General features: G+C 36.6%; 2 protein-coding genes across 15 annotated transcripts in view; both read right to left on the bottom strand.

The window, feature by feature from the left end:
• Positions 1 to 2,678: 2,678 nt before the first annotated feature.
• On the bottom strand, positions 2,679 to 8,502 carry LOC145967848 (uncharacterized). Its single transcript, XM_083092858.1, has 4 exons — positions 8,153 to 8,502; positions 7,271 to 7,417; positions 7,097 to 7,186; positions 2,679 to 7,012 (listed from the first exon to the last, which is right to left on the bottom strand). Exons 1-4 carry the CDS (start codon positions 8,312 to 8,314, stop codon positions 3,605 to 3,607), a joined length of 3,807 nt encoding a protein of 1,268 aa, XP_082948984.1. The 5' UTR covers positions 8,315 to 8,502; the 3' UTR covers positions 2,679 to 3,604.
• Positions 8,503 to 9,456: 954 nt separating this feature from the next.
• Positions 9,457 to 23,644, bottom strand: part of LOC145967851 (ras-related protein Rab-37) — a 146,936-nt gene continuing 132,748 nt past the window's right edge. For 5 of the 14 annotated variants that reach the window (XM_083092875.1, XM_083092872.1, XM_083092874.1 and 2 more), the window contains exons 2-7: positions 16,191 to 16,993; positions 15,782 to 15,892; positions 15,466 to 15,574; positions 13,146 to 13,256; positions 12,341 to 12,482; positions 9,457 to 12,054 (exon numbers count right to left, since the gene is read on the bottom strand). In XM_083092875.1, coding sequence (XP_082949001.1) covers positions 11,937 to 12,054; positions 12,341 to 12,482; positions 13,146 to 13,256; positions 15,466 to 15,574; positions 15,782 to 15,892; positions 16,191 to 16,448 — 849 coding nt within the window. In that variant the 5' untranslated portion in view covers positions 16,449 to 16,993 and the 3' untranslated portion in view covers positions 9,457 to 11,936. Of the gene's footprint in view, positions 12,055 to 12,340; positions 12,483 to 13,145; positions 13,257 to 15,465; positions 15,575 to 15,781; positions 15,893 to 16,190; positions 20,469 to 23,644 lie in introns of those variants that run through there. The other 9 variants (XM_083092864.1, XM_083092867.1, XM_083092863.1 and 6 more) reach the window with 5 other exon arrangements.

Here is a 23,644-nt window from a genome sequence, read left to right on the forward strand (position 1 = left end):
ACCTCTACCTCTACCTCCTACCTTATTTATATCCCCGTGACATCCGCAAGCCTTTGAATTTATCGCCGTCGAACGTACCGTTATGCAACATCGCTGTGTCTTCGACGTGTCGCGCATAAATAATGAGAGATTCGAAGCAAGTCTGGAAAAATAAGATATATAAATAAATATACAAAAAAATAAGACTTTAATGAAACAATATAAAAACAGTTAAAATAATGAGGCGCCAGGTGTAGAGACTCGTGATCTTGACATAAAAAATGTCTTATACTGGCATGAATTAAATGGCACTCTTCCATCCGAGTAGATAAAAATAATATTTCTGCCAAAACATTTCCGTAATAATGCAGTATATTTAAGATTGTTTGCGAAAACTGCGACATTTCCTCCACATTAGTTCTGAAAATAAAATCACGGAATATCGCGATACACATTTTAAATATCGACGGTCATAAATATCTATTTATACGCAACATTGTATTCATGAATATTCGCGATTGACATGCTGACATGATTGTGCTTTTGATCTTCTCTGCTGATGCAGATTGCAAACCGATGTTTGCAATTTTTTCGTCTCCTTTTTTTATCGTCCCTTTTTCGTTTTCGACTTGACTTTTTTTTAATCCTATGTTTAACTATATTTATCGTTAATGTGCGTAATCGTATAACTTTGTTCTATATTATGTACGATATATATATATATTTTTATATACATTTGACAATCATTGAAGATGAAAAGAAATCGATAGACAAAGCCCCATGTTGTTTAAAAGTAACAATATCTTATAATTCTTTTATTGAATCACTTACAAATATAATTAAATACAACAAAACTTATACGGTGAAAATAATATCAAGTTACTGTAACACTTCGCATATATTCGGTTCTCTAGAAATTCTCTTAGAAGATTGACAGATAGCTGTAACCAGGTAAGTTCAAGAGACATATTACAAGTACAATCATTTAATTTCTGTAATTTATATGTATATATGTATATGAAATATACATATTCTATATTCATATCTCTACATAGATATGCCTAAAAATAAGTAATATACGTAAGGAAAAATAACTACTCGAAATCGATATAATCGATTTGATTGTAGAAGTATATATCATCGATCTCTTAGTCGAAATGTAGTAATTTATAATACAATATTTATGTAGCTTTTGTATATTTTGTTTCCTCAAAATTTCGAACATCTCTTATCGCAGCCTCTAATCTCAAAGAAACTGGTTAAAATTATTAAGTTTCTCGCTTATGAGATTCGATATATACGTATGCATATATATATATATATATATATATATATGTATATACAGGGTGTATCAGAGTGACCGTAACAGCAGTTTTTTGAGGAACCTAAGCATTTTAGAGAAAAATGTCATACAAAAGTTGTAGGGCTTAAAATAACCTATTTAATGATCATATCAGTTTGACTTTGAATAGCACCGTCAAGGTCACATAAAAAATACTTTGAATTTTTTAAATGGAAACTCCCATTTTTTATTGCATATTCTTGTAGCTTACCTCGAGAGCTTTCCAAAACACTATAATAAAATATTTTTCTCTTAAGTATTTTTCGAGTTATGAGGCTTGAAATCATTTTTTAATTTTACATAAACCATAAAATATCTAGCAAGATATTAATACTTTTATGGACAAAATAATGAGAGGAATCGATTGGTGTAAAGAAAACACATAGTTGTTTTTGAGAAAAAATAGGTAATTCTTAATTGCAAATTACATATTTTTTCTCAAAAACAACTATGTGTTTTCTTTACACCAATCGATTCCTCTCATTATTTTGTACATAAAAGTATTAAGGTAAGATAATCGAAAAATGAATATCTTGCTAGATATTTTATGGTTTATGCAAAATTAACAAATGACTTCAAGCCTCATAACTCGAAAAGTACCTAAGAGAAAAATATTTTATTATAGTGTTTTGGAAAGCTCTCGAGGTAAGCTACAAGAATATGCAATAAAAAATGGGGGTTTCCATTAAAAAATTCAAAGTATTTTTTATGTGACTTTGACGGTGCTATTCAAAGTCAAACTGATATGATCATTAAATAGATTATTTTAAGCCCTACAACTTTTGTATGAAACATTTTTCTCTAAAATGCTTAGGTTCCTCAAAAAATTGCTGTTACGGTCGCTCTGATATACCCTGTGTATATATATATATATATATATATATATATATATATATATATTTTGTATAATTCAATTTATAATATAAGGCTGCATTTCTCAAGTCATATAATTTCTATGCTACCGCTTTGATATTTATTATTATGTAATTTTCTGTTATTTTATATGTATACGTATATATATACATATATATATATATATATATATACATATAAGATTTAAAATTAATTTATACGATATCATTATCGAGAATACAATACGCAAAATTTCGTTTGTCAATTTTAATTATTAGTTTCAAAATAATTCGATATAACAAAAATTAATAATTTTTTCCTTATTTTAGAATTTTAATTCTCTTATTGCTGTAATTTTCATACGTCACAAATGCAAGTAATTTAAATCAACTAATATAACGCATGGTTAATTCGGATGAAGATAAAGAGAAAAAGGAACGAATAAAAGGAACGTAATCTGCAAGACAGAATACAATAAGGACAACTTAATAAATACCGTCACGTATAAGCAAGATATTCATATTTATTTGCATTCTATATATAATTGTTATAATCTATATTAGATAAGGTGTAGGTAGTCATCTTCTAAGCAATTGTAGTACACCTCTAAAGTGATTATCCGTCATTACTGCAACCAGGTTGCACGATATATCTTGCGAAGCGTAATAAATAAACCGATTGACGAAAAGAACGAAAAATGGAAAAAAGGGAGGGGGAGAAATTAAGATTAAAATTACTTCCTCTTTTTGAGAACATATAAAAGTCTCGCAAATTCGTAACGCAGTTTCGTGGGAGGATTAAGAATTCTACAGATTCTACTTTTTATGATAAGAGATTGCCTTGTGAATATATATAATACCTGGCTGCAGCAATCAACTTATAACTACAATACACCGAGAGGCTGCACACGGTTTTTATCAAGTCATGTAATATTTACTCTATCACCTCGATATTTACACGTTTCATTGGTCGCAAGAATTACAACAGTTGCTGTATCAAATAGATAACAAATCATCTACGTGTAAATCGTTCGCGTTTATGAAAGTAATTGTTGCGCGTGCAAAACGAAAGCTCTTGTTAACACACTGAAACAATCTGTAGAGAGAATGTACTTGTGTACTTTGTTATATCATCTCGCAAACATCGAAATTATGGATGTTTGTTTTTTTGCAAATCACTGATTTACGATAATAAAAAAAAATTCAACTTATCGCGAGTTCATTATAAGTCGTGTCATCAAGTAAATTTTACATTTACGTAAAAACGATTGATCAATGTCGTTTCAGGAACATGTCGCGCAAGAGCGTTTTACAATACGGAGAGAATCATGATTCGGGGAACGAAGATCTATCGATCTTTTCGCGATCACGGGATATGGAGAAGAATTTTTTCCACCTGGCACCAATCCAAGTTTCCAGCAGCTATAAACGTTTAATCGGCGTTCTCGTGGAACTTGATGTAATGTATCTTTAGAGCCCGGTTGTTGGGATACTTGACGTTGCATCGCGGACATGTAGCCCCGATCGCGCCCTTCACTACGTAACCGCTCAGATTGACCTCTCTGTGGAACGTCCTACTGTCGGCCTGGTACACCGCGTTGTGCACAGTAGTGATGTGACTTATGATCGCCTCTTTGTTGAAGACGTGACACTGCTTGCACAGTTTGCAGCTGAACATGATGTTATTGTGGGTCGGCGACTCGGGTTCCTTCGTCGGTCGTATCGGTCGTTCGGGGAGTGCGTCGCTGTTCGACGGCGGATGACTGGATCTCGAGCCCTTCTTGTGCTTAATGGTGAAGTGCTGTCGCAGATTCGATAGGCCTGGAAATTCCTTGAAGCAGATGTTGCACGAGAACTTGCCATCCTGAGTCGACATCGGTATGCATTCGGGTATCAGATCCTTTCTCGCTCGATGCTTGTGTACGGTTTGTTTGTGCTTGTACAGTACGCTCATATTCGGAAACATCTTCTTACACAAGTGACACATAACCGGCTTCCTCCTCTCACCGGCAAAATCCATGGCAAAGGGCGGCAGCTTAGGCGGATTATCGTCGTCGATCTCGAGTTTCATACGTTTTGGTCTCGGTTCATCTTCGTACGACAATTTACGATTGCTATTGTACAATTGTTGCTGCGTCCGTTGTGGACTCTGTAGCTCGTTGTGGAAGTTGAGCTTGTGCCGTTGTAGCGACTGGCCGCTAGAGAAGACCTTCCGACAAAAGTTACAAAGAAATTGGCTAGCCATCGGTTTCCTGGCTAAGGATTGGAACTTGATCGACGCTACGACAGTAGCCTTGTGCAGCCTCTTGTGTTTCCACAAGACCTTCTTCGAGCTGTAAGACTTGCCGCATACGTCGCAAGAGTACGCTTTTCTTATGTCGCTGAGAATCGGGTTGGCCTTGTGCCAATGCATGTGTGACGCCAAGGTTTCCTGATCGGGAAAAACGTTCGTGCAGAGCTCGCATTGGAGCTCATCACTGCAGAAATTCTTTTCTGGTTTGTTACGGGCGCAATGAACATCCCATAGATGGTTTCTCAACTCCGTAACATCGTTGAACTTGTCATTGCATACTTGACATTGGAAATTCCCCTCTGACGACGTCGTCGCTGATTGAAGCGGAGGATTAGGAAATGACTTTCGTGCCCTTGCCGGTCGTTCCGAATTTTCACCCGATTCGACGCTGACTGATTCCATTTGTATTTCGTTATTTGACGCCTTCTGATTGCCTAGTATGAATCGTGTGCTCAAACGAGAGTTGGCGCGATTATGCCAACCCTTGTGTATCTTCAAAGATGCCTCCTCGACGAAAACCTTGCCGCAAATGTCGCATGCGTAACCATTATGCGATTTTTCAAGGTGGGCAGTGCGAAAGTGATAGGTAAAGTTCGACTGGAAGACGAAACTCTTGGGACACTGGGGACATTGCAACATTGCCTTCGATTTGTGTTTGAGCTGCATATGATGGTCGTACATCTCCTTACGCGTAAACATGCGCGAACACTCGTGACAATCATATATCTTGGCATTCCGATGTGCGATCTTGGTGTGTCGGCGAAGATTGGCGTAATTTGACATTACCTTACCGCACTCAGAGCATTCATGAATCTTTGTACCAGGATCCGAGACGGCACTAGCGTTCATCGAGTCCTTCTCATCGATCCTCACATCCTCATCCAAGTTGCCGTACTCCACGCAAGAGATATTAGCGTTTCGTTCATTCGGGTCCTCGATGCCGTGATCCTTCATATGGATCTCCAACGCGCCAGGACTACTAAACATGCTGCGACAAATGGCGCACGAATATATTTTCACTTTGAGATGGAGATTCCGATGCTCTGTTAACTCGGTCCTTGTGGAAAATTCCTGGGTGCAGAGCGCACAACTATACTTTTGACCGCCGATTCTTGACTTGGGAGGATTGGCGTCCCCTCGGTAGGCATTCCGTTCCTTCAATGGCGCCTGAACTTCATTTCGTGACGTGTCTTGTGCTTGACGATTGCCGTCGTGCGTCGCCGCGCGATGATTCTCGTGATGAGTCAAGTAATCGCTGGGCGATCGGAATTTCGAGTTGCACACGACGCAAGTAAACTCCTTCTTCTTGTGATCAACTGTGATATGAGTATGGAATTTCTTGAACACAAGGAACGTCATGGAACAGTGCGCGCACTTGTACGATGTTCTATTTTCTGGTTGCAACCGCATGCAAAACTCGCGATGTTTAACCATATTGGGTCGATATCTGTAAATCATGCCACATAGATCACAGACATGATTGTGCGCTGGATCGCCATTCTTGTAAGGTCCGCTAACAGTCTTCTGCGTTTTATCGGAACTGCTTTTCTCGGATGGCAAGGGTGCCATCGGTTTCAGCTTGGGTGGTGCGCGTGCTGGCGACATCATTTCCTCGTATTGCTTGTCAGAATGTTTCGACAAATGACTCAACAACTCCTTTCTATCGCGCATTGAACGTAGGCACATATTACAGGTGAAGTACCGCTCGTTACCGTGCTTGGGTACTACCAAGGCAATCTTCATGGCACACTCAAAGGACGCGCCACAATGTAATTGGTACATGGATCGATCGGGAAATTCGGTTAAACAAGCAATGCACGTGTACGGTCTCAAATCCGGTAGATGTTGGCGTATGTGGGAGAGCGTGCTACGCCGATCGTTGAATGTTTGTTCGCAGGAATAGCAAGAGAATGTTTTCAACTGACTGATAATTTCTTGTTGGACCTGCGTCAGTGGCGAGTCTTTCTCCATACTAACCAACTCGTCTTCTAAATCTTCCACCATCTCTTCGTCATCGTTCTGCGATATCGACTCCAAATTGTCGATACCGCCGTTCTCCTTGCTGTGGAATCTTTGCATGTGCTTTATATACGAGTATTTGGAATGCAAGAATATTTGACAATGCGTGCACTTTTTTTTAACGACGCGCGTTCCTCTGAAATGAGTATGAGGACCGCGTCTGAATTTCTTCTTAGGCGGCGAGCTAGCTGCGTTAGATTTTTGCGTAGAATCGGCTTCCATAACCGTATCTTCCTTCGTGGAAACCGCCATGGGATTTAATAATAATTCACTACCGTTCGCAGATTCTACTTCGATAGTGCAATCGGTATCATCATCGTCCTGTGGCTCGATTTTAATGGAACGTAGAGCTGTAGTATCTTGCTGATCTATTTGATTTTGGTCTTTGTCAGACTGCATCTCTGTTGCAGATGGAACTGTTTCCGAGTCATCCTCTTTATGTGTGTCATTTGCATCATTTTCACCTACTATTTCTTGAACTTCTTTATTATTAGTTTCCTTGTTTTCCACTGTTTGAGTTGGTGGATCCTAAAAAATAGATATAATATTTATATTAAAAAATTATCTATTAGTCTTGATAAGTTTATTTTATATGAAAAAAATTATACTTACTGTTTCTTCCAAGTTATTGGTACTCTCCGAGATAATTTCTACATTATCTTCATAGTCAATGTCCATTGGTTCGTCTTTGATTGTTATAACCTGCAAATATGAGAAACATGAATACCGAAATAGAAATAATTTAAAAGATTATGGTATATTTTAAAATATCATATATTCACTTACTGTAGGATTTGATTGCGATTGGGTTGCCAGCCATTCTTGCAGCTTATCCTGTGAACGCAGACATGACTCCTTGTAAGTATGCCATTGATTAACATTCTTCACACAATTTGCGCATATTAGCGTGGACAATTTATCAGTGGCTGAAATCTGAAAAAAAGATTTAGTATATTAAGATCTGAATAATTATCAAAATTTTGAGTAATTTCGCTTCTTCTTTTTTCTTGGAGCTGTATATATCTATTTCAATTAAAACATGTATCAGAGAACAGAATTGAGAGCAAATTTAAGATTTTAGTAAACTATGTCACATTTTTAAAAGAAATATCTTTATATTTATAATTAATCTTAATTTAAAATTTTTATAAGATTATCCATTAATGTTCACATATACTAATGACATTGTTTTAATATTAGACTGTTTATGGCAAGAAATTATTTCTATTATAGTTTTTTAACTGTTTATATATTGTCACTTCTCTCTGCGGTACTTAAATATTCGACTGTGCTACTCTGAAGTCAAAAGACTCGAGAAGACACTGCATATCCAGAGCATCTAAAATGACTCATTCACTCATTCATTCATCTAAAATGAGACAATCGCGCATTGACGATGAAGAAAGGAAAGAAAATAGAGATAGAGATAGAGAGAGAGAAAGAGAAAGAGAGAATGCATCAAAAGAAAGAATGTCTTGATCACATGACACGAGCATATTTTCATTATCTCGATCATCGCCCTTTCTTATACGAATGTAACCTCAAAGTTCGCGCACTCGAAGATACTCGACCACCAAGTGAACGATCTTCCTCTCCGGTGATCCCGTGCGAGTCGACCTCGCACGAGGAGGAGGAGGACGAATTCTCCTCGGCGGAGCCGAGGCCTACCTGGATCGACAAGCAAGCCTGAATCTTGGCGGCCAGCGACACGCCGGACGGGTCCTCCTCTCGATCCTGCGCGAACACCGAGGACCTCGGCTCGTTCACGGACAGACACAGCCGGCAGACATTCTCCACGTTCCCGATCTCCATCACGTCCTCGTCCTCCATCGTGGACCGGCGCTCGCTCTGGGAACGCCAGGAAACGCTACGCTCGAAGCGGGAACACGGGACGCTCTGCGTGACGCACTTCCCTTCTCACCCAGGTTAGGGGACGCGGCGTTTTGTTTGCCGCTCGAAGATAGGACACACTTCGGGAGCCGCTTGGAGCCGGCGGAGAGGGGCGGGGAGAATGGCAGACCTGTTCCGCGTGTTCCACGCGTCCTAGCTTGCCGGCGGTGCCTCGAGATGGCGCGAACGGGCGTTTCAAGTCTACGGTTTGAACGATTCGATGGCGAAAAGCGGCGCGTCGTCACAAAGTGTTGCAAAAGTTTGTTTTCATTTTATTCGTTGCGATATTTCGTCCGTTTGTTTTCTCCGGATCTGTAGTCAATGCGTGATTAAGAGGAGAGCAAGGTGAGTTGTATAAAGTTAGTTATTTCGATTAATTTATTCTCATTGGAAGTTCATGAAGTCTGTCGGAGAACCTATGTTTCTCGTATTTCTTTATTTTAAAAATGGCGTTTTTTCTTAGCAAGAAAGTGTGAAATAATATTATCAATATGATATACAATCTCTCTGAAAGAGAACGATTTCTCTAGGAAATATCTATGAGTACAAATTTTTATTTTGAACCATGTATGAGCTACAATTAAAAATCAATATACCATTTTTTATCTACTGAATATAGTTTGTATATCGAGCAACATATCTCTCATTTTAATAAAATATATATTTAACGATAACTGTATAATTATTATTATAATTATATAAGTTATCAAGATTAATATAAATTAATTTTTGTTCCAACAATTTTTGTTTTATTTACGAGAAAGTTAGATAAAAAACAAAAGAAAGAGAAAATTATATATTGCTATGCATTTAAATATTTTATACAATATTTTTACGTTTCTATTTAAACAAAAAACAACTTCTCTAAATTGGTTTTTTAGATTGGAAAGAGTTTTGTATTTTTTAATCTAAAACGAGATTTTTATTTTGCATAGCAAAAATGAATTTTTTATTTTGCCTAGTAAAAAAAATAAACCAGTCCACCGATATTATTTTTATATCAGTATATATCGAAAAAAAAAGTCGCTAGCGAGAAGAATTATGGGATATCAATCGGGATGGAAATACTACAGAGAAATGTATCTGTGGTCGGCTTTTTTTTTATTTTCAGACATGCCTTCTGTGATATACATTTGATACATAAAATTGTCATTTGTACACTGCAGATAAGACAGATTGCACATCGTATACAACAGAATGTAATATACGCGATATATTCTTCAATCGCTTGTGCACAAAAATCGATTCTAAGTTCTTTCTCTTATATATTCCCGGTTTGCTATAAAATTAACGTTTACGCGCGCGCGTCTCCGGATTAGATTTCCATTAATTCTATTACAAGAAATCGAGAGTGATTGTAATGGGTCCCCCTCATAGTAACGTCGATAGAGCTTTATTAAACAGTGTTAAAGGCTTATTGACTCTTGTTGATAGAGCGGTTCTCAACTTTGCTTAGAATTCTGACTTCGATAACGATCGATAGATTTCATTATTTCTCATTAATTCTTCGATTACAGAGATTAGAGAGATAATCATCGACCAATCAGCCAATTGGTATCCCTTCGATAACTATCTCAATTGTCGTTTATACAAAACGCGCCTACTAATGATCACGAAACGCACATATATTTGTCGGCTACAAGAACGAGAAAAAGAAAGGGAAGAAGCATCGCGCGGGGACGTTTGTCCAGAGGAAAATTTCAAGTGTGTTCGCATGTTGATTTGCTAGATGGCAGCTACGAATCGTTTCTCGACATTCCTCCTCTACGAGAGACGCATAAAGGTTTATACACACTATATACGTAACGTCATCCGAGTTTAAATTTTTCTCTTACTTTTTATTTCTCAATTTTGTGTCTAACATTTATTATATTCGGTACCTTTAAACAGTCAGATTACCCTCTTTTGAAATTATTTAACTTATAGTTAAAAAGAAAGAAGTTTTCGACAAAACTATAGATTAAGTAATTTCGAAAAAGGATGATCTCTCTGATTGCTTAAAATATCAAAGTAAAAGTGTTAAATTAAAAATTGAAATCGAAAATAAAAGAAAAATATCGATTTGAATTCATTCTCTTTATCATTTTTTAGCAATCTTCCTTGTGTTTCTTTCTTTTGATCCAAGATCATTACATTCGGAAAAAGACATTCATATATAATCAAATATATATATAATTATATATAAAATATACGAATATATGTATTATATATATATTTATATTTTATTATATATGGACTTTTTTCTTTGGCAATTTTATTATGAATTCGTAAATTCTATATTGAAAACATATTAATGTTAAAAACAAAAATGTAATTTTGAGCTGATTAGAATCAAATCTAGATAGGAAAATTGGCGACGATGATATGACGTTTCGTGCAGTGTGCATAGACTTTTAATCTCTCTCTGTCTCTCTCTCTCTCTCTCTCTCTCTCTCTCTCTCTCTCTCTTTCGACACTATTATATCACAACTATGTTATTTAGTATGCCGAGAGACTGAGCTCGCATTGATATTTTTGTTCACTTACGCAGTCACCAAGAGATAGATGCAACCGCACGTTGAATGAATGCGCGCGCTATATAACTTGTAACAAGCACATTGTATGCAAATCGAAGATCGCACTTCTTTATGCAAACAGCGCAACGAATGATTATAGAGTCGGGGCGTGCGACAACCAGTATAAGCTGTAATTTACGCTTACGATTGCTTTTAATAATCGCGCGTCGCTGAGCGTTTAACATTAACATACAGTTACTCGCAAAGTTGATCGAATATTTTAAAAATTTCATAAAAATTTAACAAAGTAATAAGAAATATGAAGAAAGAGATGAGCGCCTAAAAGGAGATTTTTGTAGCTCGTACACATTATCAGAGAAAAAATAAACACATACCACATACGTACACGTAGATACATATATGCATACGCAAGATAATGCATTTCTAAATAAACTTTTTTGAAATTTTCCAAATATTTGATGAATTTCGCGAGTCACTGTATATATGCGGACATATGGTGTATGCGAAATTAGAACCATCGAGCGCTAGAGGCTTATTTATGGAGGTATCTCGTGTGTCGTATATACATGAGATCTCACTCTATTTTCTCTTAGAACTATTACATTAAAGTATGCGAGCAATCATTTGACACATGTTTACGTTTACAACGAGATTCATATTTTCTCTCTCATTCTCTCTCTTTTTCTCTTTCTACTTTTCTTTTTGACACTACATGAAAAGGTCGAGCTCTCTATCGGCTCTAATCTTTTAAGAGCGCGATCGATTTCGTATTCTACGAAATAAAATAATGCCTTAATAACGTATTGTTTAAAAAAAAGTGCTAATACTGTTTTTCTATTCGATTTTCCGATTCATTTGAAATTATTACGAATCGAGTTTCTATTCACGCGTGTCTCGCGCACGCGAATATTATACCAATCATCTTACACAGAAATCAAAATTCAATCTTGTATATATGGCTTGAAACTCGCGCCATATATATCTTATGAGATCAACGCGATTCCAGCTCGCGTATCCTCTTATTTTGATGTGGAAAGAAAAATGGTTCAGGTTGTCAAGCAGCTGGAATTGAAGCAAGTGTTTCGCTGAGACTGCTGACGGACGTAGTCCTGAACGTTGAATTTCGTTTCGTCAGGGTTGTCGCTTTTTTTGGCCTTCAGATCCCTGAAACGAGAGCCGATCAGCTGTTTGGTGTCTATCAATCTGTTTGCCAATCATACATACATACGGTCCAGTTATTATCTTTACAAAATAAAAATTATCAGAAAAAAATACATTCAAACTCGATTAAAACTTCCATTTGATTTTCGTTTCTTTTCAGTTTTTAAAAATATTCAATTTGAGAAAGAGATAACACCCTAATTAAATTAAGATCGAGACTGAAATCGGCTTAAACAATATTAATTCGCATCATTTTAACGATTACATTTGTCAATTTTAGATACCGTACCGAGCAACAGCGAGGAATGCCAGTTCGACATTGAGGCCAGTCTTGGCAGACGTTTCCATGAACGGCACTTTGTACTCCTGCGCTAATCGCTCGCCGTCCTCCCGTTTAACGACACGCTCCGTTCCACAGTCGGATTTGTTACCTGCGATTTGATAAATGTAGAGCAAAGAAAGCAGGTAAATATATTTTTATGATGCAGCTAAAACAACGTTCTCAGTTGGATTTGAATTAACCGAGAGCAATTAAGGTCAATTTATGAACTGAAATAACTTAAATTTGAAGATCGAAACTTTGACATTTCGAATCATAAAACCTAAAAAGAAATTCGATTTCGAAAGTAAAACTAATAATTAAGATGCGAGATTGAACATATTTTTATCTCTTTTTATTGTCTTTCGTATTATTTTCGCACACTTGCTATTAAACATGAGTTCGCGTGAAAATCAATTTTAATTGCTCTCGAAGCGACCCAAATTGCATTTAATCAGAAACGCTACAAGTTAAATTTGATCCTTCCTGAAACCAAGATTGTTAGTTCTGAATCTCTTGATTCAAATTGGTTCGGTAACTATGTGTATATATCACTTGGGACAATCGGGTGGTGTTGTTGAAATCAAATCTGGGTCATCCAGATAGCTTTCTAGTGAACTCTTATCTTTGCTAAACCATTATACTTGGTCCTTATATCCGGTGTTTAATTTCTTGGAGATTAAAGTCTCTCGCCAAGTTTTACGCGAATTCTAAGTAGGCAGATCTATTGTGTATCGGTACCATCGAGGGGTACCATAAATAAACGGCGACTCACCCAGCAACATGATGACGACATCCTCGTTTGCATGTTCCCGGATTTCGCTCAGCCAAGCCCTGATATTGTCGTAACTCGTCTTATTCGTCACGTCGTATAACAGCAAAAGCGCTGGAATCAGCCATAAATCGCTTTTTTTTTAATCGTTATGATCTAATCGACTTGACATCATCTGATAGTCGGTAGTTTTTTACAAAATATGTTGTAAAACTTTGATGCGTCAAACGGTAATTTAAAACAAGAGCGAAGACAAGCGTATAAAATAATTCAATAAAAAAAACATACTCAAGAAAAATAATAATTTCACGTAGTTTTTCTAATGCTCAATTCCAGCTTCCAAATAGCATTGCGTTATAATTTTGAGAAATTTATTATTAAAATTACAAAAATGAATTATAATGCATTTCATCATCAAAATTGGCACAACACATTTTTTTTTAGCACTATCCTAACAACATATATAACAAAACTTCTCCGACACACGTAATTATAATGTGATAACACGATAAAATATTAATATATTAAAATAATCTTTTTTTGAATTACTTTAATCGCAAGTTTTTCAAAATTTGGAATTGTATTAAAAAAAAACGACGGAAAATAGTCTCTTTTTTATGTAAAAAATATATTTTTTTTAATTGTGTAATTTATATATATTTATAGAAAATTTACTTTGGATATTATTCTAAAAAATAAATCTTATTACATCATAATTAAATCTTTGAATCTTATAGTTTAGACTTAATTATTTTATTTTTAAGTCATAAGTGTATAGCTTTTAGATTAAAAGTATTTTGCGAATTTAATAATATATAAACTTAGTTCACTTTCGCCCTCGGAACTCTTGCCTCGTGCGATTTCGCGGTTTCAACGGTTGTTTAATCTTCTAGATGGATGTGACGCGTCTAATTATTGCAAAGTCATTCACTCAATCTTAGTGATTACTTCCGATAAAGTTGGCGCAACGCAACGCTATTGTCGCAACAACTTTAGAACTCACAGATGGGTCCTACCGACAAACAATGAGGTCGTTCTCTTCTCCCCCCCATAGGCACCCTCCTCTTCGTATTCCTGCCCCGTCTATCTGCGCGAATCGAGTTTGGCTCTCGGCCAAAATTGGCGGGGCAACAAAATCGGGAGCGCAACGACTAGAGAGAGAGAGTTCATGGCAAAGTTACAAATGGTTCGTGCATTGTAAAGTCGACTCGAGTTCGTCGCGATGCGACGAGAATTGGAGGCAACATTGCAAATTGATTATTTCAAGTGCGAAAATGAATCGGGGGAAAGGGGGGGGGAGGGAAGAACCTCGAAGAGCTAAACCGAGTCGAAAAGGGAACAATTAAGATTTCCCCGGAGGCGGACCGCTACATTTCGACGACTTCTCGTTGTTGCGAGAGTCTTCTCCGAATTCTCTTTCCCAAATCCAATCTCATAGATAAATTGTCGGCGAAAATTTCACGGCCCTCTGATAACAAAATTTTAATACCCGACAATTTTGTAACGGATTTATTTCAGCGAAAATAAAAAAAAAAGACTTATTTTTAGTTTTGCGGAAATTTTGATTACAAAAAATAAACCTGATCATTGGAAAAAAATAGAGTTGGAGAAAATGAATTATAAATTCTTCATTAAAAAAATTTATTTTAAATCGATTGATGGATTAAAAAAAAAGTTTCAAAGAAAAATTCGAAGAATTCAGGACACCCTGTATAGCGCATCGATAACGATCATCGAGTTGAAATTGTGTTCCGTGTTTGGCATAGAAGAAGAATCTCCTCGATTTAAAATCAAACGCGTTAAATGCCTCTGATGCCTCTTGTCGGAAACACGTCTATCTCTCTCTCTCTCTCCCTCTCTCTTTTCTTTCTCTCGCAGAGATATCTCTCATCATTTTCTGCTACGATAAAACGCGAGTAGAATGTTTTATATGCCCCTCAATGTAAGCGTGAAAATAAATCGTGATATGAATGATGAAAAATTTTCTTAACGATCTTGAATTTATCGGCTGCCAGAAGCAATCGACAAATTGCGTTTCTATGAAACGACATTGCTGCATTTTATTGGTATATTAAATCAATTCAGACGCTCGTTAGTCGCAATTAGTCAAATGCGAACGCTTGACTTGCCTGATTTATCGTGACATTAATATAACAGTGTAATATAACAATCCAGCTGATTAGCATTTTCCTAATTCTTCAGCGTTTCAATATTTATTCTGCCAATTGGTGCTTAATTCTAGTTCTCGACGTGAATATATACGTTCGTCAATTAATGATTAATTAATTTTATTCGATTATTACGATATGGAAATATGATTTACCATGTGCGTCTCGATAATAAGCGTGCGTGACGCTCCGAAATCTCTCTTGGCCGGCCGTGTCCCAGATTTGCAGCTTGATCGGTGTGTCGTCCACGGTGACAACTTTGTTCTGCAAGAATATACAGGAAATAAAACTTTTATAGAGCCACAAGATCGAGGATCGCGATCATGAATCGCGAAGTTATACCAAGTCATCCAATGCGAGCAACTTTCTCGTTTAAAGAACAAACAAGTCGTAACAAACATCTCATTCTGGTTCGAGAGCACCGCTTATTAAATTACGTATTACGATACAAGATGAAATGACGTCTCTCACCCTAAAGTCAATGCCGACGGTTGTTATGTAGTTTCCCGACAGGAAGCGGCCGTCGCGAAAACGCGTCAGAAGACAGGTCTTTCCAACGCCACTGTCCCCAAGTAACATCACCTGCATCGTGAGCGAGAATTTTCAAACAATCATTTTACTCAGCTCATTTAGCTCGCACAATAAACGCCGAAATCACGAGTCTTAATTAATTTTCCGAAAGTTATATTAAAAAATAAAAAATAATCTTTAATTTTATCAAGTTATTTCGCACGAAAGAAATCAACGAGGTCAAGATTAAATCCGAGGAAACGAAAAAAATCCGAAAGAAAAATATCATCGTGACTTCGTGCGCGAGAGAAGTAAATATCGGCGAGATCGGCGAGCGAGAAAGCGCGCCAGAGTATCAGGCGGCAGAGACCTTGAAGAGGAGGTCTGCGTGATCGGGTGGGGTATGCTGGCCGGTGGAGTCGACGCTATCGCGCGACGACTGGCGTCTAGTCGGGCCCGCGATGTCCTGGGGCCTGGCGGGGGCGCCGGACGCGGCGACGGGGGCCAGCTGGGCCGGGCCCCGCGCGCCAGCCGCGGACCAATCGGCGGCGGCACCAGCTGATCCGCCACGTGTACCGTGCCTGCTGCGCCTCGACACGTTACGCAACGTTTCCTCCACGATGCTCATGAGCCCCTGTTACCGGGAGCACCAATTTGCTCTTCTTCTTCTCGGCCACTCCTCGTCGTCTCGTCGCGCACGGCGTCGTCGCGCTCGTGCACGTTGTCGTCGTCGTCGTCGTCGTCCTCGTCGTCGTCGTCGTCGTCGTCCTACTCCTTCTGCTTCTCCTTAGGATTATGACGACGAGGTCACTAAACCCTTTCTCCTCCTCGCGAGCACGTTCGTGTGCTTCCTTCTCTCGCTTCCTTTCTCCTCTTCTGCTCTCGCTTCCCGGCGTCTCTCGCGCCTTCTCTTCTGCTGTCGCGACGAGGGCCCAGCTGACACTCGGGGAATAAGAGAGGGAAACGATTCGCTCTCTGTGTTGGTGACGCGGAGCTCGGTTTTTTCGGTAGATCCTCCTTTCTTCGATGTTTCTTCAGAACGAAGCCGCGCACTTTCGCGAGACCGAGCGGTGGGGAGTGACGGGTTACGGAATGCACTCACTTAGATTAGTGCAAATGTTCTGAATAATTCACTCCGCTGCGTATTGTTCCGGTATTTCTGCTACTAAAACACTAGAATGCTCCGTTGGTTTATCCGCTTGCGATTATTGCGATCTGTTTCGCGAATTCTTCAGCGAACGCTTTTTCATTACGCTTTGTTTTATTCATGCGTTTTACGTTCGCGATCAAATGTTAAACTAATGTTTGCCGTTTTGTTCTGGTACGCGTTTCTTTTTCTCTCTCTTTCTCTTTCTGTAATCGGTAGCAATATTGGACAATTTGCGTAATCGGGGCGAGATTTAAAATTGCGCATTTTCGCTCAATGGACGCGTAAAATTGCACGTGTAGCCGTAAAAGCGTGCTGCAATAGAGTTAGTGGCGAGCCAACAGTGGACACATTAAACGGAATAAATCTGTCGACGAGTGTAAAGAAAAATTCCCTTTGATATTTTGTGAATCATTCGTGATAAAGCCGAATCATCGAAATATCCCGATGTTTGACAAGCGGAAGTATAATTGGTCGTCGGGATAGATGGCAATTTGTACAGAGCCCGAAAAACGCGGATATGTATGCAACTATACATGATACGTCTGTTTCGAGGACGGCACGACCTGTTATGTCAGAGTGCTCGCGCACGAGCGATTTTAATGAATTCGCGAGATACAAGCTGCGTTCACCTGCAACGAGCCTTCTAAGAGATGGAAATCGATCGTAGCGTACAACACGCGAATAATCGGCTTCAAAGAAATGTCTGATAAATTTTGCCGCTTATGTAACGTTAATAAAATTTTGAAAATGATTATAAGCATTATATACGTTATAAATCAATCATTTTCGAAATTTCATTAATTATCTATTAATATTTCTCCTATTTTCTTCGATCTCAATTTCAATCTAAAATTTATCTTGAGCAATCAAATTTCGAAAGTAATCAATCTATAGTTCTGTTGCATTTCTTTTAAATTTCTTTTAAATAAGAAATTGTATGTTTACCGCCTATTTGAGATACAAAGATAGGAATTCCTAAACAAGTCTATCTTAAAATCCCTCTTGGAATCTAGAAATACAAAGGAATTGAAAGAGATCGAAATAAAAAAAAAAATTTCATTCCGGGAATGTATATCAAACTATTGCGTCGCGTAAGCAATATCGGTTTTAATGTAGAAAAGTTAAAGCTTTGCCGGAGATAATTTAACTTTGCAGGATCGATGCCCTTTGCAAAGTCGTCACGCAAAGTTGCACATCGGGGCGATTATATCGCGATACGATAATATTGTCACCTGCCGCGACAACGAACGACTTTGTTTCCGAGATCTCAGAAAACATCTGGAAGCTAATGGATTCGACATCTGCATCTGACAGCCTATAAATATATATATATATAAATTATTATTATTATTATTATATCCAATAATAATGGACGTGCATATCACATCATATCGATAGATAAGGAGAAATTCTCGTATAACGCTGACTGCAAAGTGCATTCTCTAACAGTTCGTAAAAAAAAAATCTCAGCTGCCATTTCTACTTCTTGTGAATCAATATATTGGCACTATATTTTTTCTTTTTTTAGACATAAAATAATTTTTTCTCCCGAGTCACATATTCGCTATCGAGTGTTTTCAGGCGCGGATTACTCCAGCTTTTATTATCATACGACATAATACCGCCCTATATATTGTATATTATATATACTCGACTTTTTCTCCTCTTTCTTTTTTGCTGTCACGGTAATAAAATCGCGCGGAGATGCGCTTTCTCTCGCTTCGGAAAATGAGCCGAGGAATAAAATCTCGCTTTGTGGACGATGCGAGCAAGAAAGGATATCTGTGACGGGAATAAAGCAGTCCGCTTTATGCGAGCGGAATGCATTATAATCGCAACTTTGACGATTTCGATCGCGTTACGTCTCTCCATCGTCGATCGTTGTCGTCAAATCGGGCCGGCACTAAAAAAAAAAACTCGTCCTCCGATCATTTCCGGCTTCATTAGGAAGGGAAATGGCGCGAACGATGGCAATCGGCCTCATTCGACTGCTATTGCAGGTATCGTGCAATCGCGAAAAAGCTCCGGACTATGATTCACCCGAATGCGATTGCATTTGGTGGTCCATTTGCTGCGCGCATATTTTCAACGGCATGTCGTCCTGAATAATTCAACATGTGCACGAGTAATAGACGATTGGAAAATATATTCGAGCATATAATTATCGATGGATAATTTATCGTTCGCAACATTCATTACTCGAATGCGGAAATTCTATTACATACAAGTTTAATGCGACATACTCGGGTAAATTTATTATTCGCGCAAAAAATCCGGAGTGAAATGTAATTTGTGTCAATTTAATGTCGGTAATTTTTCTCGACGCACGAGAGAGAGAGAGAAATTAATGAGGCACGATTCGAAGAAATTCCTGCAGTCGATCAGAGCGTGAAAAACCGGATTGCAGATTCGAGGCCCAGCCTACCCGCTCTTTTGGGCCCACCCACGCCGCGACCGGACATCAAAAAAAAAAAAAAAGACTCCCTGCGGCTCCCGTCCGGTTCTACCCGACCGGTGGCGCCCTTTTGCAAACATTTCTCAGAAAGGAAACGACCGAGAAGCGTGACTAACGCGCCCTATGACACCGACACGATTGATTACACGTATCGACGCGGGGTTCAGCGACACGATTATAAAACTGGACGTGATTAATCGAGGTACGCGGACGAATTACTCGTACGTACGTCCTTGGCTCGGCCATTGACACCACTTTCTTCTGCGATTCCCGTCCGATTCTGCGAGTTGTTATGTCATGTCACACATTAGCGATTCGCTCTTGTCTCGTCCATATTTTTCAATTTTTTCTGATCACGATGTATTTTTATTCTCGTAGTATTGTTTAATTAACTAATATACGCAGTGTATTATTTTACATTGTGATAAAAGTGCACTGGAAAGTGAAAGCACGTAAAATACTTTAGAAAAGAATATTCATGAAGATGAATTGGATATTTCAGCGCAACATTACGTCGTAACAAGAATAATTATGGTAGTCGTTTTCAAAACAGTAATTATTGGTCTCTCTAACGTCTATAATTAAAAAACTTTTAATTTGAGGGAAATGTAAAGGCAAAAGTGTTTCGTTCTCAACTCTGTGTATTTAGGAATGTCTTTTTCAAATACCTCTCGGCAATTTCCTACGTGATATTAACTCTTTAGTTCTCTCTCTTTCTTTCTATTGTTTTAGTGGAAAAACACATCGAATGCTCATACATATATTTAAAATTAAAAGTCTTTTGATTTTGCATTCGCATTTAATATTCTAGTGATGGTGCAAAAATTTATATGTCTATCGAATGCAAAAAGTTTATCAGACTTGTATTCTCGTATTACAATTTAATCGCAGATCATTATTCTGATCATTATTCCTTGTACTTTTGTCGCTGTATAGAGAGAAATTTTATCGTTTTCAATTATGTCTTAATGAGATGATTACGTAGTTACTTAATATGATTTATGTCTTTCCTAAAATGCTTTCTTATATAACTTCTCGATCCATTTCCGTTTCGATATTAATATAAAAACTATTTCAATATTTAGAGAAGAGGAGAAAAAAGCGAGAGAAAAAGAATATTCTTAACATACATGATAAAAAAATATGGAAATTATATATTTTATATTATATTTTATTATATAATTTATATATATATATATATATATATATATATATATATATAAATTATATATCATATAAAAATTGAATAATGTTGAAAGTTTAGGAATAATATTCAAAATTTAAATAAAAATATATGACTTGTTTTTATATCGATGACCGACTCACTTATACACATGTATGCGCGCGCGCGTGTGTATGTAATAATAAATAACAATGGAATAAGAAAAGATGAAGAATTTCTAAGATAAGAAATCTAATATTTATGAACCAAAAATACAACTCAATTATATCGACTCTTCGTTTATTTAATTCTTGCGAAATTAACTAATTTTATCAGACTCCTTAAATAGATCTTTGATATCTTACAATATAAAAAAGAAGCAAACGGAAAAACGTAAAATAATTATCGAAAAGTATCCACGCGATATAACGATCGAGGGAACTTATCGAGAGAAGAATTAAATTGCAATTATTGAATCGCATGAGAAATAATTAATGCTATCGACGAAACGTGATGAATATCGACAATAAATAATAAGGAGAATATCGGATTTTTATTAATTAATAATCTACTTACTCTCTGATGCTTTTATTAATTCAATCGTTCAATAATAAATCTTCCTGATCGTGTCAAGTATAAGCTTAATTTTATTTTTATACATTTGTATGTTCAATCAAACAAGAGTATACTTTCTTTGCACAATAATTTTTTATATACAAAGCATATTTGATCATTTCGAGAGACGTTTCGAGTCATTAAATTAACAGGCTTATCACACAGATAGAACGAATATTTCTGTTTTTCACAGTCTTTTGCTGCAATATCCTGAAATTATTTTATGACGAGAATCTGCGCAATAATTTCTGATATCGAATTTATTTTATTTATAATAATAATAATTTTCAGAGCTAATTAAATATTACATAATTGTAGTAAAATTTAAGAACAATGTTTCATATGTATGTTACATATGTATACATAATTAACAAATTAATAAATAAAAGAATTCATATTTCGAATAAAATTGCACAAATTTTCTTTCTCTCTTTCATATCTTGAATAATGTAGACAAAATTAATAACCTTTCAATCGAATGAAGACACTACATACATATTATTGAGTATAAGAAGTGAAATTATTTGCAATAAAGTCAAGTAAAATTTTAAATCGACCAAGACACTTCGATTAAGAAATCTAACAGTTAATTAAGTATATCTCCGTTAATTTTTACGACAATTTTTTTGATTGATATGAAAATAATAAATCGAAAATATATCGCAATTGCATACATTGCGCAGCTAAAAAGCTTAGCCCTCCTGCTTCGACTTATCGCATCTTTTTCCACGCCGTTATGTAAGGTATATTAGCGTTCGATTGACTTACGACTTAACTAAGATAACCAGTCGCAAGGTAAATGGTATAACAGCAAAGTGGTAAATAATAGCTCAAACACATTTGCCAGTTGTGCGCATTTATACTTCTTTATATCCTAAACGCGGAAGTGTTTTTTGCGAAAGAATTTTATATGCCAAATGATAAAAAGCCATCGGAATGCAATGCAAAGAGGCTGAGCGTTTCATTATAACGAAGGAACCTTGTTCTTCGTTACTCATCTGATCACGCAATTCTCGCGATTGAGATATTCATCTATCTCGCGCGCAATTTTTATGATAACGATGAAAGTAACCCTCTCTTCTCTCCTCCAAAAAAGAATAATTATTCATTTCAGTTTTTTATGTTCGATATGATTTCTCGGAAATATTTTTTTACGACGTAATTTTGAAAAATTTGATCTAAAGTCATAAAAATAACTCATCTCCATGTCATTTATCATGCCACGTGTATTTTATTCTGTTCAAAATTAAGCACATTGTCAGAACATTCAATCTTCAAAAAGAATTCGTTGTAAAGAAATTAAAATTGATAAGGTTTTCTAATTAAATATCAGATTCTTACTTCAGGAAAATGTAATAGTCAGTATTATATTGCATTCATATTATTGTACATTCATTGATTTTGGCTTCATATTCAATAACGTAAAATATGAATTTTCATAAAAATTCGATAATTGTTAGATTTTAATATCCATCATGATGAACTAATGACATCTAATTTTAATTAATTTAATTAGTCTAATTCTAATTTAGTTTGTAATCTGATTTTTATTAAACAATATAAAAAAGATTCTTTAAATTATACATTATTATTTAATTATTATTATCTTTAAATTTAGCAGTCTTCTCGATCCGATATAATATTTGTTAAATTATTTAAAAATACGAAAAAATTTTATTAATTTTAATCTTCATAATACATTCCTTAACATGTTATAATTCTAGCATGATAAAGTCCGTAAAAATAATCTTTTTCTACAGTTTTACTTTCACATTTTTCAAAAAATTGTGACATGGTAATACATTTTTTAAGCCGGAATTGTGCATTCTCTCTTAATATTAAAAAATAAATCCTAAATCTAAATTTATTACTCTCTTGTATATGTGCGTGCGTATATGTGATTAAAGACAAGTTATCTTTTATTGTCTCGCGTGCCAACTTACCGGAAGAGATGCTTTATCAAAGGTCAACGATCATCAGCGTTCGTAAATTAAAGCGGTGATGGTATTTATCGCGACGAAAATGTCATTCGTCATTTTTCTCTCACGCAACTGTCAGCCGACGACTGTTCGACAAAGCGCGTTTATTAAGAGTCGGCGTAGCGGCCATTATGGAAATTAATCACGCCCTTTCGGAGCGTGCCATTGGCCATTATGGAGAGTGCATCGGCCGTGGAACCGTCGTTAGCCATTAAAAACGGCGGTAAAAACCGACACGATCTCTTCTTTCAATCGCGACTCCTCGGAGAAGAGAAGAGAAAGAAGGAAGAGCGCAAAGTTTAAGGTCGGTTTGCGAAAGATCGCAGTACGGTTGCTACACTACCGCTAATTAACATGCTAATTAACGCGCTGATTGCGACAGACCGCACGGTATCAGCTTTACATTGCACATTCTGTAGTTTTCTCTTAGAGTACAGGTATCGTACGCATATCGTAATTTGTA

Source organism: Camponotus vicinus, unplaced genomic scaffold (genome assembly GCF_025532165.1).
Source record: "Camponotus vicinus isolate PSW18456_S1 unplaced genomic scaffold, iyCamVici1.0 SCAF_3, whole genome shotgun sequence".
In the NCBI taxonomy this organism is placed as follows: Eukaryota; Metazoa; Arthropoda; class Insecta; order Hymenoptera; family Formicidae; genus Camponotus; species Camponotus vicinus.

What these genes read in the sequence shown, in the direction of transcription:
- LOC145967848 (XM_083092858.1), bottom strand. Translation starts at nt 8,314, where the DNA reads ATGGAGGACGAGGACGTGATGGAGATCGGGAACGTGGAGAATGTCTGC. An exon ending in AGGCTTGCTTGTCGATCCAG is followed by an intron (nt 7,418 to 8,152) that starts GTAGGCCTCGGC and finishes TCTTTTTTTCAG; the next exon opens with ATTTCAGCCACTGATAAATT. An exon ending in CCAATAACTTGGAAGAAACA is followed by an intron (nt 7,013 to 7,096) that starts GTAAGTATAATT and finishes TCTATTTTTTAG; the next exon opens with GATCCACCAACTCAAACAGT.